General features: G+C 33.1%; 1 protein-coding gene across 22 annotated transcripts in view; it reads left to right on the top strand.

Annotated features, from left to right (window-relative positions):
* LRRFIP2 (LRR binding FLII interacting protein 2) overlaps positions 1 to 17,971 on the top strand; it is a 55,382-nt gene that overhangs the window by 25,542 nt on the left and 11,869 nt on the right. For 5 of the 22 annotated variants that reach the window (XM_038161671.1, XM_038161660.1, XM_038161754.1 and 2 more), the window contains 8 exons: positions 3,415 to 3,489; positions 4,221 to 4,265; positions 5,911 to 5,964; positions 8,534 to 8,641; positions 10,984 to 11,028; positions 11,710 to 11,823; positions 12,248 to 12,319; positions 17,532 to 17,702. In XM_038161671.1, the coding sequence (XP_038017599.1) occupies positions 3,415 to 3,489; positions 4,221 to 4,265; positions 5,911 to 5,964; positions 8,534 to 8,641; positions 10,984 to 11,028; positions 11,710 to 11,823; positions 12,248 to 12,319; positions 17,532 to 17,702 (684 nt within the window). Of the gene's footprint in view, positions 1 to 1,200; positions 1,310 to 3,414; positions 3,490 to 4,220; positions 4,266 to 5,910; positions 5,965 to 8,533; positions 8,642 to 10,983; positions 11,029 to 11,709; positions 11,824 to 12,247; positions 12,320 to 17,531; positions 17,703 to 17,971 lie in introns of all 22 variants that reach the window. The other 17 variants (XM_038161785.1, XM_038161717.1, XM_038161681.1 and 14 more) reach the window with 8 other exon arrangements.

Below are 17,971 nucleotides of genomic sequence, written 5' to 3'. Positions count from 1 at the left end.
CTAATATTTTCAAACTACCTTCAGGGGTTTTTTTCTGTTGTGTTACAAGTAGGCTTAGGTTGATACTAAATTATATTTTGTATTGCGCTTTACCTACAGTCAAAATACCTGTGAACTTTTTGAATGAACTGGAAAAAAAACAAGCTTGCTCTGAAAATTTAAGTTTTCTAAGTTGAAAAAAAAGAAGTATAAACTTCACAAATTTTTCTGTTATTGAGTGACAAAAAACACGGGACACTCGCTAAACTATTATTATGAAGCTGTTTTTATTAGTAGTATTAAGAGTGGCCAACTCTGGTAGACTCCCATTCTCTTTACATGTAGCTGGCCCTTTCATCACACTGTTCCTTCTTTTTCGCACATTTGCTCCTCCTGAAAACACTTAATTCCTCTATTCCCACCTTTAATTCCTCCCTTATCACAAAATACTATTTCCCTTTCCTTCTGTAAAGTCTTTCATACCCTGTACCCCATAGGCAGTGACCTTCCTGAGCCTGTAAGGTGCCATGGAAGGTCATTGCATCATGGTGAGTTGCACAGCTAACAATGCGGCTGATGTTCCTTTAGAGTGCTTTGCCTGTGTGGAGATTTTGTTGCATAACCTTCTAAATGTTGTCTTAGTTTAATGAAATCTACTGTATAAGACTTGGCTTAATTATTTAAAATTCTATTAAAAAATCACGTGAAACATTTCACATAGCGTAGTGCTGTCCAAAATTATCTCATTTTTCATAAATTGGGATGCTGTTGGAGAAAAAGATTAATTTTTATTTAATCTTCCAGCCTCAGAAAGCACTTCAGATCTGGATAAATGGAAATTCCTTCATATTTAAATTTTAATTATTAGTAGAGTATGTTTTCTTGTAATTTTCTTGTAAGTCTTTTTAGTAATTCTTTAAAATAAAAGCAATTATTTTTTTTAACATTGTGATTTTCACTTTATTTAATTTTCTTTTACTTTAGTATGACAACACTAAAGATAAATCCACAAGATATTTGGTCTCTGTATGTTAATGCAAAGTATCTTCTTTGAGGGAAGACTGTTTTTGTGCTTTGTTTCTAAGGTGTAATGGTACTAACTAGTGACTTTAAATTCTGACTTTAAAAAGTATATAAATTTGTACTATCCCATGTTCAGACCCAGAATAGTTTTATAATTCTAACACTTTCTGTAGCCTACATGTGTAATTTTTTTTTCAGGGAGAAAAGATACCTGTCTTACAGCAAGCACTTTCTAGTATTGTTATTTCTAAACTTTGTAGTGAAGTGTCATACAGATCAGACTTGGAGGACATCCTTGGGGGAAAAAGTGTGTATGCATCCATTTGTATTCTCCATTACCACATAGAAACTTTAACTTAATCTAATGGAGTTATTTCAGTCCAGAGAATAAGCAGCTAGTTTGTATATCTTTGCTTAAAAGACATCTGTGGTATTTTTATGAAGTGATAGTAGATGGCATCATATTCTCAGTGGTATTATGCCACATAAAATCTATGTTTCTTAAGAAGAAGCAAGGATCAAGTACCACCAAAAGGAATATTTAAGCAGCTTTAAAAGCTGTATTTGTTTAAATAGCAGTGTTATCTGAATTAGCTAGCAGATAGGTAAGCACAATATAGTGCTTAAATTAGTCTGTATTGTTAGGCTTTTTCTGTTTGTTTATTGGTTTAAATTCTTCTGTGATCACTGGCTTTTAGCCAAACCTATATTAATGAGAATAGGGTTGATTATAGTTTCAATTGCCAGTTTTTTTTTAACACAGTGATGGGAGTGTAGCCTATTTTTTCTAATTAGGTAGTTAGAATTTCCTGTGTTGTTTCTGCTTTAGGTGATAAAACCCTTAAATCCTTATGTCTGTCTTTATATTTTAAGATTGAAGATGCTGTTATATAATGGTATTAATTCTCTAAATTTCATTCTTAGAGTCATGCTTACAGTTAATCTCAAAGTTCAAATGAGAAAGCTCTTTATTCCCATAAAGTTTTATTGGGTAGTTTTCCAGTATAATATTCCTTATAAATATACTAAGTGTGTAGCATCATGGATAAAATTGTTAGCTCCCTGACATTTGCATAAACATTTTTAGGGAAAAAAAACCCCTCATATTGATCAGATTCTGACCTCCAGTTTGTGTTTGCAACTGTTTTCGTATCAGTGCAATACTATCAATGGAATCAGCTGAATAGAAATCTTGTTTTTGCTGGAGGCCTGGAAAAGGCTCTTGGAACTATTTAAAGGTGGCACTTCTCTGGATTAAAGTTTATTCAGTTGGGATGGAGATACATGTTCTATTACTTCCACTTTGTCCTCTATCCGATAGTTAGAAACATTTTAAATGTAGATGTACAGCAAAAAGAATTTGCCATAGACCTTGATGTTAATCCAGTGTCTTATTGAGAAAGGCATGAGGATTATCCAGAAAGTGTTTAACATGTGAATATAGTGTTGATAAATGAAATATTTTGGATGTAATTTCTCAGACAGTTTTTGGTACTGGTGAATTAGCAACTGCATTAGTGGTTGGGGGGTGTCAGAACAGCAGCGGATGTTTGTGTTGAAACTTGGCTGAAGTAATTTTGTATTTACTTATTATTGTATTACAGCATTTCTCCCTGTGCTTTTGAAGGGCTATTTTCCTGTTCCTAGTTCCTAAACAAATGAACAATATGAATATTTCTGCTTTCTATTGCCTATTGAGATAAGAAGTACTTTATTCTGCAGGCAATACTTTTTGCCTTGTTTTTATCTGTCTGGTTTTTCTTTTTTGTATGTGTGTGTGAATTTTTGCCTCACATGTGCATATGTATGCAATTTGTGTGGAGTGTGTCAAAACCCAACAGAAATAAGCCAAAATATAATTGCTAGACTTTCAGTATGTGCACTTGATGTAAAGAATAGTAGGTAGGGTACAGGCTGTGTTAGTGTCACATAAACATCCAGTCCCAATTCAATTATTAGGGATTTCTGTCCTCCTCTCTCCCCAAAATGCTTTGATTCATAATGGTGTCTAATGTAAGGAAGATAAAGTAAATAATTGTACTAATTATTAGCAACTCTTTTAAATTATGTTTTTCCATGTATTTCTTGCTGCACTTGTCAAGCTTTTGGAATTTTTATTTATTACGGAGGAAAAATACCAAAATTATGTACTATTTTGTTTGAGCATGGCATTAGAAATACAGTTAATGCTGATATACAAAATACATAGTATTTTGAGTATTTGAGGCTTTTACTATTTACTTGCTTAAGAAAGTTAAATGGATTTGGGGTCAACATTAGGGAAAACTTTACAGCATTCTGCACAAGGTCTAAGCTTGGGAACACTTGGGTAATGTTAAGATAAAACTGTCGTTTGCAAGATCTGCAGATACAATCTTTGTTTTCTCTCTTCTTTCCTTCTTTGCCCCTCAGAGTGGAATTTACTATGATCAAAGAAATTATAGCAGCCTTGGATATAGTAAACCAGTTCCTTCCTACTATGTTTGGGTCTGTCTCCTCTTTCTATATTAATTTAATTATTTATATAAAATACGTATATGTGGTTTTGCTTACTTATGCCTTATGACATTAACTTATCTCTATGACACAATTATTACAGTTAAAAGTGATAACAGTTGTATTTTTGCTTGTAAGGGTTATGTTTTATAAAATTAATGTGTAACAGGCAGATTACTCTGTTCTGCATGTGAGGTTTTAAATTTAAAATAATTTGTTTCATGATTCTTTATGATATACAGAAAACAACCAACAGTGACAATTGCTGTTTCAAATTCCTGCCTTTTAAAAACAACCAAAAAAAGTCTTAAATGTTTACCACCATTGCAGTACTTTTTTCCATCCTAATATAAATTATAAAATACTGATATATCATGAGATGAGTAATATCTTCCAGTACCTGCAGCTGTGGTCATGGCCAGGTTTAAATAACTAGCTAGAGAAAACTGACGTGATATTTGAGAACTACCTAATTTCTTCACACTCTTCCAGAAATCTACTTGAAAAAATACTAGACTGGTTTGATAATGTTTAAATTGATTTCAAAGATAACAGGTTTTCTTGGAGGCTCTTCCACCCTTCCTGAAAGTTTCTGTCTACTATAAATAGATTAAAATTTAGTATTTAAATATTTAGGACTTTAGTGGAATATAGAACATACATTTAAAAATTTATGTATGCAGAAAAATTATTTCTGACTTGTTCTGTTCTTCACATTATAGTCATCTCTATACAGTGATCCAGTGGCACCAGCTAGGAGTTACAGGGTTAGTACAATGTAAAACAATATCTTACTTATCTTTAGATGTTTGAATGGCCCAGTATAAATATAAAATTACACTTTTCTCCATAGGTGTCTCCTTTAAACACTGGTTTGATAAGAAGTATCAGTTTGTTTTGTAAGCACCATATGCATGGTTAAATTTGTATTGTATGGCCATGAGGTTTGGCAGTATTAAATGTGCATTTTTTTGATATTTTTAGAGTTGCATTTTCTGTGTATAATTTTCTGGAGGCATTCCGTTTCATTTTCGTACTGAAAAGTACGAAATTAAGCCTCTTTAAAGTATTTTAGTAGTTGCCGTTTTACTGCTCTTTTTACAGACAAGCATAAAGTTGGTGAATGCAACAATGATGTTGAAGAACGCTGGGGTTAGAATAAGTTAATTCAAGCATACTAAATAACAACTGCATGTATAATACCAAAACCAGTATTTTAAAAAGTTAAGTATTTGGATGGAAATCAGGGGATTACTGAACTTTGTGGTAAATACACCTTGAATACTTTTAAATAGGATGCCATATTTAAATTTAATAAACATAAAAAAATGCACTAGCATGATAACCTAATCCGCGTCTTTACAAAATCAAGAGTAGCTAGTAGTGCCATAAGAATGGCTAAGGTAGCTCTGCAAAAAGTTATCTTTAAAAACTGGCATGAACGTCTGAAACCTAAAGCCTTTTGCTGCTATAGTAGTTCAAATCCATCTCACACTGCCATTTAGAGACATGCTAAACCTGTGTAAAAAAACATCAAATATTGTGAAGTATTTTTAATTAGTTAGTGAGATCTTCTTTTGCACTTGGATTACAAATAGATGATTTACCTTTTTTGGCTTTGTGTATACTCTCAAGAAAATGTTAGAAGATTCAGTGAGAGAACAATACAATAAAGACTGCCATTATGTATATATAATATATAATTCTAATTTCTGCTTGAGGTTTCTTCATAGGGAGGGGCAAAGCAGTATGAAATGGTAACTTTTTTCTTTTTAAGTTGCGTTTCTCAGAGCTGCTTTTATTATTCACTGCATAAATAGATTTCAGCCTTGCACCTTTAAACATAACTCTTTCAGGAGAATGTGCACGAGTGATTGTAAAATAAAACCACTAAGTGTACTGCATAGCTTCAGTTCCCAGGGTGTGTTAAAACTTTTGCAGGCTTCAGAGCCGTTAAAACCAAATTGCAATTTAAATGTTTAATTTAATTATGCAATTAGTTAAGATTTGATTTTTTAAAACTATTTGGCTGTTTATTAAGGGAGTTCTTAGTGACACATGGAAATAGACATGCCTCGTAGTAATAGTAAATTTGCTGCTCAGAATCTTAAAATTTTTTTTTACACCAAAAGTATCGTACTAACTGGAAATGCATAGATAAGATAAGAGAGTATGTGACTGTGCATAGGAATTGCAGCGTATGAGTGTGGCATGATAATAGCTGGGACTGGATATACATGGTACTTCTTTCCTTCTTTCTCAGGCCTCGTTGTGTGGTGATGGATGACATAACTCAAATAGTTCTTGCACTCTTAGTGTAATAGGCCTTTGGTTGTTTCTTTCATTATCTTTGTTTTCTGCAGACAAAAATCTATGAAAGTTGTGAAAGTGTCCTTCATAACTTTTCTTTAGCCATCTGAATGCAGTTATTCTTCAAGAGCAAGCTCAGTCCGAAGTAGTCCTTTGGTGAGCATTCCTTTGCACGATTTGATGAATGCTTTGATATTAACACATCAGCAGTTATGAGTATGTCCACTTGGGATCATTTCACTTACCAACACACAGATTTGATTTTTCCATTCTGCATAAGAAGTTTTGATTTGTCAGAGATGTGATTTTTAGCACTATGTAAATTTTTAGGAGTAAGACAGTAAACTGTAGAAGGAATTTGTTTTTCTAAATATCTTTTTAATGTTTGTAATAAACAACTAGTAACTGAAGTATCGCACATTGTTGGGGTTACCACCCTGTGTCATAGATGGGGCAAGCACATGAAACAGTACAGTATATGTGGAAAAGTCTTTCTTTTGGGGAAGAGGATTAATGGAGACTGTTATATGATGCAGTAAGAAGTTTGCTCATTTTTATGATAACCAATATCCAGAATGAGAAAAATTTGTTTGTGGGTCTGTATTGTATTAAAAGTGTCATTCTAAACTTGGCTCTTTGTGCTACAAAGTGATTTTAAAGAGTTTTATTTTGCTTCTGCCACAGAACAATTGTTTAAGTTTCATTGATATAGCTGCTCATTTGTCACGCCACACAAAACAAAATAAGTTATCAGTGTTCTGTTTTGGGCTAAATTGAAATGTTCAGTCCTTTTTAAAATTTCTCACATATTAATAGTGTTATATGTACTAAATGAATAAAACTACATTTGTCAGAAACTAATGTTTTTAGCTACAAGAGATATCAGAGTGAATTTTTGAGGGTGTAGGAAAAAGGTAATTTTGTTGTTGCTTTATGAAGTTCTAAAACGTAACAGGTATTGGCATACATATATAGTCTCTTGCATTGAGAAAACGCTGTTTGTCTCCTTAGATTTTCTTAACACAGAGATAATTTCTTTAAAGTATATACTTTAAGATACATAGGATTATATATCTTAAATATATATCTTATATATATCATATAAATATATATATATATAAATATATATAAATATATATATATAAATATATATAAATATATATATATAAAAAATATAAGATCTCACTATGTATATGTTATAACAGTCATGCCAAGGTACATTCACTCACACTAGTGAATGCTTAATAGAGTTCAAAGCATTTTTTAAATGAAATAATCCTGAAAAGCAGCTGAGGTAAAAATCTTATGAATAATTTAACATTCCTTTTCTACTGTTTCTGTGGCTTGTATTTTGGTTTTACTCTGGATTGAAGTCAGCTTAGTTCTCTCTGTTAATCAGAAGAGCAAGTAGGAGAGATCTAAGAGGTAGAAAACACTTGTGAGAAACTGTATGATGCTTCTCCATCTTAAAATGTATCAGTTTTGATGAACCCATTGGGAAAGATACTAGGACTACAAAAAGTATAGCAGGAGGGACAGCAAGGTTTATTATGGACCTCTCAACAGCAAAGAAAAGTGGATTTTGAATGACAGACCAATACTGTCATAGTTTGTAGCCCAAGTTGTTCTTTTGCTGTAATCATAACAAATAAGAAGAATTCTCTGCAGTATTTCTATACTTTGTGAAATGCAAGTGCAATAGGAAAGTTTAGTCAAATTTCCAACTATCAAAATTTACCTAGCTACCTACATTTAATGAAAATTAAGATACTAGTTTAAATATAGATGTAGCTGAAAAATAGCTCGAAAATTTGTTGTCAGAGAAATAGAACATAACATAGCAGTGACAACAAATACAAATTCTGTAGTCCTAAAAGAGCATAATCTCAACCAGGGGTTCATCACTAAACTGGTTTTTGTATACCAGTTACATATATAACTTTTAGACATCTTACTAGCTTTTAATAACATACATCAAGTATAAAGAATTTTTTTTAATGGTGAGAATTGGATAAGGACAATATATTTTCAAACTGTTCATAGAAGGATTGTCTTCTTATGATCATTTTCACTGTGCAGATTGTATTTAGTTTTAACTTTCTGCCTTTTGAAGTAGAGTGTTATCAATAAGCTTATGATAAACCCACTCTTCCCATTTAATACTGTGTTTTACATGCATAATGTTTCTCAGTTGAATATTTCACTTGAATTCCCATGGCAGATGTAATTGCGCTTAGATATATTTTGCCTTTTTTAACAAGAAATGTGTAGCACTAGCGTTTTTCCCCACCTTTTTGGGTGCTAGTCTGATATACATCTTTGGGGAGTAACTTTGCCTTCTGGTGTAAGATGTCTTAACTTAGCGATGAGAAGAAGCCCAGATTATAGCTAGCACTGTTGGGTTTGTGTTGATTTGAAAAAACACAACATTTGTTGAGAAAAATATTTTTTATCTATCATTTTACATAACCTGTCTTTTATGATCTGCAAACTTTTAAAAATTTTTGTAGTTTGTGTTTGACCCTAAATTAATACTAAATCCTTTGGTATCTGGTTTTGTTTTTTATATTACTCTAATTGAGGAAGATGAATCAATAATAAATGTTCATAGTTTTTAATGCAATAATGGAGATTTAAGGTAGGGGTTTTTTTGTTTTTAATAAACTTTTGTTCATTCAGTGGTGTCATCTTCAGTTCTCTTTCACCTTCTCCTTATCTTTTGAAGTTTTCTGATTTTTCTCATCAAAGTGAAACTACTGCTGATTATTTCAGTCGTTGCAACCACAGGGGAAGCATTGTTTCCGATGCAGATTATGGCCAAGTTTTGAATAATGTGAGTGTAATGCTTTTATTTACACTGTGGTGAATACAGCGAAACCACAAATTTTTTTTTCATAGTCCAAAAGAGTAAATACTGTTAAAGCATTCTAAATTACTTAATTGCGAATTGGTTTATTGCAGAGTTTGGGCTTGTTTTCATATACAAGTGTACTGAGTGAAATTTTAAAAAGCATGCTCCTTATTTTAAAGGAGATTTTGCCTGTTGCTAGAAGCATGTGACAAGTGTAACACTTCACAATTCTGTGTGTTTGTGATAAGCTTAACAATCTTTTAAAGACCCAAATATTTTACATTTTTTTTCTTATGGAAATTAACTGTGCTGGGGAGGTTTTTGTGTGCTTTTGCAATACTATTACTTCTTTTGGTGACAAAAATACTTAGAACTGTGCACGCATTAGTGCATTTTAGTGTTCCTTCATCCCATATGAGCTTTTTCAGAATCCATTACTGAAGCACTCCTTGCTAGCTGTGCACTTGTACAGAATCCCATGTCAATCAACATATCATGCTACAGGAAAATTATCATGATGGTTTTCCTGTGCAGCTCCCTTTAGGCTGAACATTGTTTATACCAAACCTAGCCACCTTCTCTTTCTTGCTGCTGTAACTTCTAGAAATTCTTGTTGCTCTCTGGCAAAACTTTTGTGTTTAATAGCATTGAGTAAAAGGCAAATTTCTGTTCTTAGGTATATCTTTTGAAATAGCATTTAGGGTTAGCAGATGCAGTAGAGAGGCTGAGAGCACTGTGTGTATTTAGTTGAGCAAAAGGAATGGTATATGGTGATCAGTAATGTGTAATTGCTTGCTTAGGTGAGAGCCAGTCTTTGTACCCTTGCCAAGCAGTGCAACAAGGGCCAGCAACCTCGCACTGCAGTTCAGGAGTTCAGACCAGACACTCCAAGAAGCTCCACAAGGATGTTATTGTTGCAGTCTGTCAGTTTACAGCAAGGCTGCAGAGCCTCTGTGTTCAGGAGCTGGTGATACTTTGCTAGATCAAAACACAGCTCTTGGCTGTGGTTCTGTTTTCAATGGGAGACTGACAGCTAGACTGCTCTCACAACCACTTTCTGTGGCTTTGCATTTAGATGGTGTTTTAATACTGTTAGAGTGCTGTATGAGTTGTAATAATTCATGTTATTTATCATCTGTACATTCTCAAATCATGGGAGACTATTTCTCCAGCTTAAACTATAGCACTTTGTTCCCATAATAAAGCTGACTTTCTGAAATTAATGCTCTGCTAAAAGAAATTTGGAGGCTGAGACTGGTTGCTATGCTGCCTTCTCAGTTGCTTGTGTTATCATCATTATTTATCATTAGATTCAAAATTTATATTTTTATTTAGGTTAGTCTGAATGTATCCTTCAGATCAGTTCTTCACATCATTCTGTCATCATTCTCGTAACAAATATTTGCAATCTGTAATTTCAGTACATCATTGGAGGTAGTGAATTTGTCATGAAGAAGCAATATTGCTTTTATAGAAACCACAATAGGAGGAAGAAGAAAAGTTTTATAAAGTAGTGTTTGTTTCTTCTGTGTTTGCAATAGACTTCCAAAACTATTTTCTCTGGCATAGAGAAAAACAGGCGTTCTTTGAGAAGCAGGATATGTGAGACACCATACCAAATACATGTCTAATCCCACTTATTTTTATTCACAGAAACGTAGAAGATGTGGCATCTACAATATAATTTTGCAATAGCAGTTTCCTAAGTAAGAAGGGAGTGTGGTAGTTCTTTTCCTTAGTCTTCAGAAGATAAAATATGAATTGAAATTATTTTACAGATTGCTTTTACTTAGTACACTTCAGTTATAGGCTTTTACCTGAACCAGTTTTATTGTGATTTAATCACAGGTGACACTAAAGAGACTGAATGTACAGATGTGTTTTCTGTTAACTAGGGCATTCATCCTGCTATCACTGACTGCCTTAAGTGTACCTGCATGAAGCTTTGTATCTGTTATGCCATCTAGTATTGTAGTGATTACTCTTGAAATTTAAATATTACTTGAAATAAATATTTAAATATACTTAAAATTTAAAAGAGTAAGCATGTTTTGTTGCTCAGTACTGATAATGACATTTAAAAAACTTTAAAGAAAGGTTTCTAATTTTTTTCTTTAAAAACTTTTTTCTTTACGTTTATTTTGCAGTTGAGGTAAAAGTTATTTTTTAAGCTAAATATTATTTTTCCTGTCTTGATCTATGGTAACATCTGGAATTTTTGAAATGGTTTTATTTAAAAATATTTCTCAGTCTCTTTGAACAAAAGATGCCAATTCGGTAGTTCCTTTTTATGAAAGATAATCATGTTCCCTATTGTCTTTCAGCTTGAAGAAAAGAGTGAAAAATCACATTCAGAAATATTTTCAAGGGTAAGAGTTTTTCATTTTCAAAACTTTTAAAATTATTTAAAGTCAGTCTTCATTCCCGAATCGCAAGTATTGAAATAATTCAGAAAGTATACATTCTGTGTATTCTGTGTATTTTTTGTCAGGGTTAGCTTGCAAAAATATTTTTAGATTAACTTTTTTATTGCCCAGAATTAATGGTTTATGCCTTTTATTTCTTGAGGGAAAAAAAATTTGTTCTTTAGTTTACTTTTGCCAGTAATAATTTTCTATACAATTTATTTTTCATGTGAGAAATACTTACCAGGAAAGGCTAAAATTTAGGAGGCTAAAGCTATAAAAATCCATATGATAGCTTCTCATTGTAGGCTTTCTTCTGAATCCTGGATGGCAGAAATTATAATAGTTAGTAGTATTGTAAATGTCTACAGTATTTCAGCATTATTAGCCATCTTATGAATATCTTCTGGATAGATTACTCAAAATTCTAATGTTCTGATACACTAAGTCATCAACAAGAAACCAACAGTTTACCAAGAAGAAACACAGGTGCTGGAAAATGGAGAATACTGTCTGTAAGCTAATATTAAGAAAAACCAGAGACAAAACCATTCTGTGACTTTGAAGAAATTTATAAAGAGTTATTATCAAGTATACCAGAAATAACCATATGATTCCTTACACAATGTTTTTCCCTTTTTTAAGCCCTCATCTCGCAATTCAGTAAGTGCAGCTCCTCAGAGTGGCAACTCATCTAGGAGAGGAAGTGGAGATGCAAGTAGTTTGGTGGATCCTGATGCCTCCCTCAGTGAATTACGGGTGAATTGCATTTTTAGAGAATTTGGAGCTAGTTTAAATAGGAAGGTTGTTTTTTAATGCAGAACTTCTATTATAATAAGAAAATGCTATGAGGATGTAATTTTCAATCATGAAGTATGCTTTTACTTTCTTGTTATTTTATCTTGGTTTGTGTTCATAATTATGGTTTAAGAGTTTAGCTTATTGAGGTAAGACTTCGTTTATGTCAAATTTCAAACAATTCGGTCCTATTTGAGATGTCTTGAGTAAGAGTTATAAACATAACTTTATTTTCCATCAAGTTGTTGTGAATTAATTCTAATTTCTGGGAATTATTGCAGGCTTTGTCATTTGACAGAAGTGCATGTAAACCTTTCAATGCTTTTTCAACTTTAAATTATTTCCCCATACTTCTTATGCAATGGTTCATTCCTATGTCCTGCAGGATATCTATGATCTTAAGGACCAGATACATGATGTAGAAGGGAGATACATGCAGGGACTTAAAGAATTGAAGGTATCAGGGCTCCTCCCAAGCATGCATTCTGAATGGGTATTTTGCATAATGGAGTTATCACCAGTTTCACTAACATATAGTGGCTTCACTAACAGATTTTTAGATTTCTTTAAAGCATGTATCTAACTTCTAATGCATGAAGAGCATCAGCTTAAAATGTATATGAGATTGCATGTTTATTACTTGATTACAGTTAGAAGAGTTAATAATTTTTGATTTTTTTTATATATAGGTGTTTTCTGATAAGATAATGAGAAAATGAGAAATGATGATGAGGTGTTCAGTTATGTTTTTAGAGGTTTGTTAGCAAATAAACAGATATACAAAATAATTACTAGGTATTAAATGGGGAACAAAGAAATGGGAGATAATTATGACAAAGAACTTAAGAATTAGTCCTCCAAGTTTCAGCAAATACTTCATATTATAAAGCAAAAGCAAAATAATAATTTTGAAAGATGTACTACAATTAATTTCAGCAGGCATATTGCTTGCAAGAGAAAATTAATTTTGTTTTAATTTTTTGTCATTTAAAAAATCAATTATGCTGGTTTATATTTCCATTATTTTCTCTAAATCAGAGATTGTTTTTTTCAGCATTAGGCTAATGAGTGCTAAGAAAACTTTCCTGTCTGGCAATCTTGCATCCACTGTGGTAGTCACATTCCTACCACCCCAGACTTTCACTGCTGGGAGCAAAACCCTCCAGTGGGTCACCAAGTGAGTCAATGGGTGCTGCACTAGACTGGCTACACACACCATTCTCACACTGTCAGGCAAGGTTTCCTTAGAGGCTTGGCTACAGGTTTCCCATAACAGAGTCTCAGACATCTGATTTTTCTAAGTATTTTTATCATGGCAGAGTCACACAAAACTAGCTTGAGATCAAGCTGGGCGCTGCCAAGGATGGACCAGGAACCAGGCAATCCATTTGGTACTGGCAGTCCGTGCACACAGGAGTGTGGGGTCTTCCTGCTGAGCCATTGGCTCCCGTTGTATCTCTGAGTGGCTGGTTCCCTGGCTGGTGCCACAGGTTCCCATGCACCTTGTTGTGCAAAGGGTCAGTGCCTGATCACTGCTCTTGCTGGAAGCTCCAGTCATTTCCCCCTACCAAGGGTGCAATCTGCAGTTTCTACTGCAGCAGCACACTGAGCACACTGACTACACCTGTACTAGGTGTAGTCTTCCACAGGAGATTTGTCTGTATTTTGACTTGTTTACACTAGTATGTATGCCTTTCTTTTATACATTTTCACGCAATTAACAGTGCAGTAAATTCAAAATAATCATACTTTTCACTGTTTTGTATTGAAGGAATACAGAATTCAAAAAACTATGGGGCTTGCAAATCTTTTCCGGGATATTTGTGTGTTCTCTTTTCTATTGTCTAATTATGAACAGTTTCATGTAAAAGTAAAGAGAACTTTTCATATGTTTTATATCCATATAGAGACTGAATTAAATGAGTGATTCTTGTATTAGAGCATGTAACAGTCATGTATTTATCAGTTTAATTGAATTTCTTCAATTTAACAATATATTAGATTATATAGTAAGAGGAAAATATGTAATATGAGCTGTTAAGTGTAGCAAAAGTTATTTCCTCTTTGAAGTATAACTTTTCCTTTAAAGGAAACTTTAAAGTTTCAATATGCTGAATGAAGTAATATGTTCAGATTAAGTATGTTTTAGTTTAGTTATATTGACATATGAATATTAAAAGGACTTCAAAGACTAGTAGATAACAGGATTATTAGACATAGACATATGAGACATATATCAAGTGTAATGTGAGACTGCTTCATATTTTCAGAATGGATCTGTTTGCCAGCATCTCATGACTTGTGATTAATGGATTATTATTTATTTTAATCCATTACAGTTACCAAAGAGCACAATGTGCAATAGTAAGATCTTAATCTGTGCTTGCTTTCAGAATTGAACTGCATTTTATGTTGTTGCTAATACTGAATAATATGTTCCTAGGTTAGTTCACATTCCATAGAAATTCTTTTGGGAAACTTTTTTTTTTTTTAATTAGAAAGGTACTGCCTTTTTCTCAACTTGTACTTGATCAGTTTTGTCTTGTGTATGCTATGGAAGAGTTACCAGGATACCTGCTTTACACTGCATTTAAATGTTGGGGTTTTTGGTTGATTGGTTGGTTGGTTTTTTTCCAGTGTTGGACTACTGGGGATTTGTAATCACACTACCTTCTGTGCTCTCTGGTTGCCCTTATGCTGCTAGAAGTGTGGGTTTTACCTGGCTACAAATATACTGTGTGCCAGTATAAACAGCAGGATAAACTCTAATGTTGCTAGTTCTGGTTTAGTTAGGTCTTCAAATCTTTTGCTGTCTCAGTTTGATTGTTTTATTGCTTCTTTATGTATTTCTTCGCATCAGCTGGAAACTAATTCTGTTTCTTTCCTCAAAATTTTTCTTTCATGCTGTTAATAGTGCGCTCTCTTTATGTCTCTTGGTTTGAATCATCTTGTTCTAGATGAGCAAGCTAATTTTTATAGCACCTTGCTGATAAAGTTGTGGGTGGTATTTCTTCAAAGCTTTAGGTTATATGCAGAGCCTTAGGTGTTTTCATTCCATCTGCTTCATCCTTAAAAATCCTACAGCCTCCTTCAAGTGTTCAGAAATTATTTCAAATCAAACTGGAAGTCTCTCTGAAGCTGCATGGAATTCTTGAACCATGGGGAACATGTGTAATACTTAAAGACAGTTGCAAAGAAGTCTTTACAATGTTTCAGTTTTTTAACCCATTAGAGATTTAGACGTAACTTAGCTTTTCTCTCAGAAGTGGTTTTCACTCTTTAGTATCCAAATCAATCTATTCCTCTTTTGTAACTGCAGATTCATCTTCCCCTGCCATTATTTTTTTAATTAATGACATTGTAATACAATGTTTTAAACCCCAACCTAGTCTTGCTTTTTAAGGTTGGAGTCCTGGAACACATGGCATACAGTTAGAGGCTGAGACAATGGGCTTTGATAAGTCTTGGAGTAGTGGTTGGCAATATTGTTGCTGTTTTTAGCGTGTCTGATAGGAGGCTATGGAGAGGGCAGACTTCTTTGCAAGGGAAAGACAAAACAGACAAAAGTTGAGTTGTAGGAGCAGAAAATCCAATTGGAACACAGGGAAAAAAGAGTTTTCACAAGGAAAGCAGACACTGGTGCAGTTCATCCAGCAAGTTTGACCATCTGCAGTCTAGATTTCTGGAGATACTTAAAATGGAGAAGAGCTGTGAGCAGCCAGATCTCAGTTGACCCTCTTTAGTCAGGAGATTGGACCAGCTGGCATTCAGAGATCTCTGACAAACAAAATTACTACATGACCCCAGTCACCACTTTCACAGAAATTATCAAATTGTACTTTTTCCCTAGTTGCATTTTTTTTTGTTACATTTCATACCTCCCTATGAAATTACCATAGCATTCATTATAATCCTATTATTTCCTTTTTTTTTTTTTTACTCTAAACTGGATTATTCTTTGAAAGTCTTTAGGTTTGCTAGCTCTAGCATTTTGTTTTGTCAATCTTTACAAGATTTGTTGTATTTACAGTATCACAAAAAGAAATGCTTTCTCTGGTTTTAATCTTCAGAATTACTTGCACACACTTATGTTTATATTTTTTCTTTTTTCTTATCCTGAGTCATTTTTGTTGTATGCTACTACTTCCTAGATTATAATGGTACTTGTTTTATATTTTCACAACTTACACTGTTTTGTCTCTTCTGATCTGTAATTATTTTTTTTTGGGGTTTCAAAAAATTGTATTTCTCCAGCAGAGATTTCCAGAACTCTGTGAAATAAATATATATGATTATGATAAAATTATAAAAGATAAAATACATACTCTAAGGACACCTTTCCCAAACTGGAGATTTACCATGTGGAATAGTGTTTGGGGATAGGGAATTTTTTTACTTTCTCATAGCAGAATATTGAACTATGACTTGGTATTTCTAAAGAGAAGACATGACTATAATTCCAAAACAAAAATGATTGCATAATTTCACTGTTTAACAGATAACGACCTTAAGTATTTCCTTAGAAAACTTAGACTGTTGCCACCTTCTCTCTTAATATATTAGTTGTAGTGTTCTGTTTTCTGGAGACCCAAGCTTCATGCCCTTCCTGTGCTAGTGCTTCTACTGTCAAAATACAAATATTCAAAAATGGAGATAATGCTACCTATGCCTTCAAGGAATAGATTACATGAAGTACAAGGAGATTTGTAGTAGGGCTTAGATCTACTTGGTCCAGGGATTGGCTTAATAGTTCTTCTTCAATTCTAAAATTAGGACTCTGAAAATAAATTTTTACTATTTTTAAATCATAGAATGTTAAGGGGATGGAATGGACCTTAAAGATCATGCATTCCCAACCCCTATATAATGCATTTTGAAGTAAAGGCATGTTTAAAAGTGCCTGGAGTGATAGTTTTCTAAGTATTTAAATGGTTGACATTTGTTACAACTCTCACAAAAAAACCCAACTATAACTAAAACCAGGATAAAATGGTAAATGGGGGAGATTTGTCTAAGAGGCTATATAGCAAGGCATGTACACCTTTAGGTAGAGAATGAAGTTACATGCTTTTTTAAAAAAAAAAATAGTAAGAAAACCATAGATTAAATACCTGTTTAAATAATGAATCCTTTTTTTCTGGATGTGGCTATCTTAAAGTTTTGAATCTAAGGTCATAGTGCACTACTTAAATAACAAGCATTAGGTTAAAGCTACTCTTGGAATTATTTTTGTGGTCTCTTTTACTGATTTAATTGTCCATGTTCTCTGTGTTAGTTTTGTTGCCTCATTCTGAACTGTTTTCTCATGCATGCCTTGAGTAATGATATTACTACTAGATATGTGGTATTCACTAGAATGTGAAGCTGTGATGTTATTACTGTATCCCTGTGAGTTGGCTGTGAATGTGGCAAAGTAGAAAATGCAAGTGGAATATTATCCTGTATTTTTCATGCTTTTGTAACGATAACTTTTCATTGTTGTGTATGACTGAAATTGAATAATTGAACTAAACCATTACTTGGTATCTCTAAAGAATATATTTCAGAAACAAAACTGGTTGCATAATTTAAATGTCTAACATCTCACACTTTAACATTATGGTGGTATTTTAACATTATAACTATGCATCAAAAAGTTAGACTAATGTGAACTTTTCTGCTATCTGTAGGATTCACTAGCCGAAGTTGAAGAGAAGTACAAGAAAGCTATGGTTTCCAATGCTCAACTCGACAACGAGAAAAACAACTTGATTTACCAAGTGGATACTTTGAAGGATATTATTGAGGAGAAAGAAGAACAGATAGCAGAGTTCTATAGGGAGAATGAAGAGAAGTCAAAGGTATTTTTTTTCTAAGTATAAAGTACAGAAATCTGGACTACTTAGTAAGAACAGTTGAAAATACTCAAGAGTAGCTTTACTTACTAGTATTGAGCTTTAGTCATTATGGCATTTTTTCTCTCTACAGTTTATTAAATAAAATCTTCTGTGTAGAAAGTGTCTGGACAACTTATTTAGACCACTTTAGTGGTCTTTTAACTGCTTAGTAGGTATAATTTCTCAAATCCTTGCAGCAATTACTTAGATAACTCAAAATAAATATAAACAAT

Source organism: Motacilla alba, chromosome 2 (assembly GCF_015832195.1).
Source record: "Motacilla alba alba isolate MOTALB_02 chromosome 2, Motacilla_alba_V1.0_pri, whole genome shotgun sequence".
NCBI lineage: Eukaryota > Metazoa > Chordata > Aves > Passeriformes > Motacillidae > Motacilla > Motacilla alba.
This window is presented reverse-complemented; position numbering and strand designations above follow the sequence as displayed.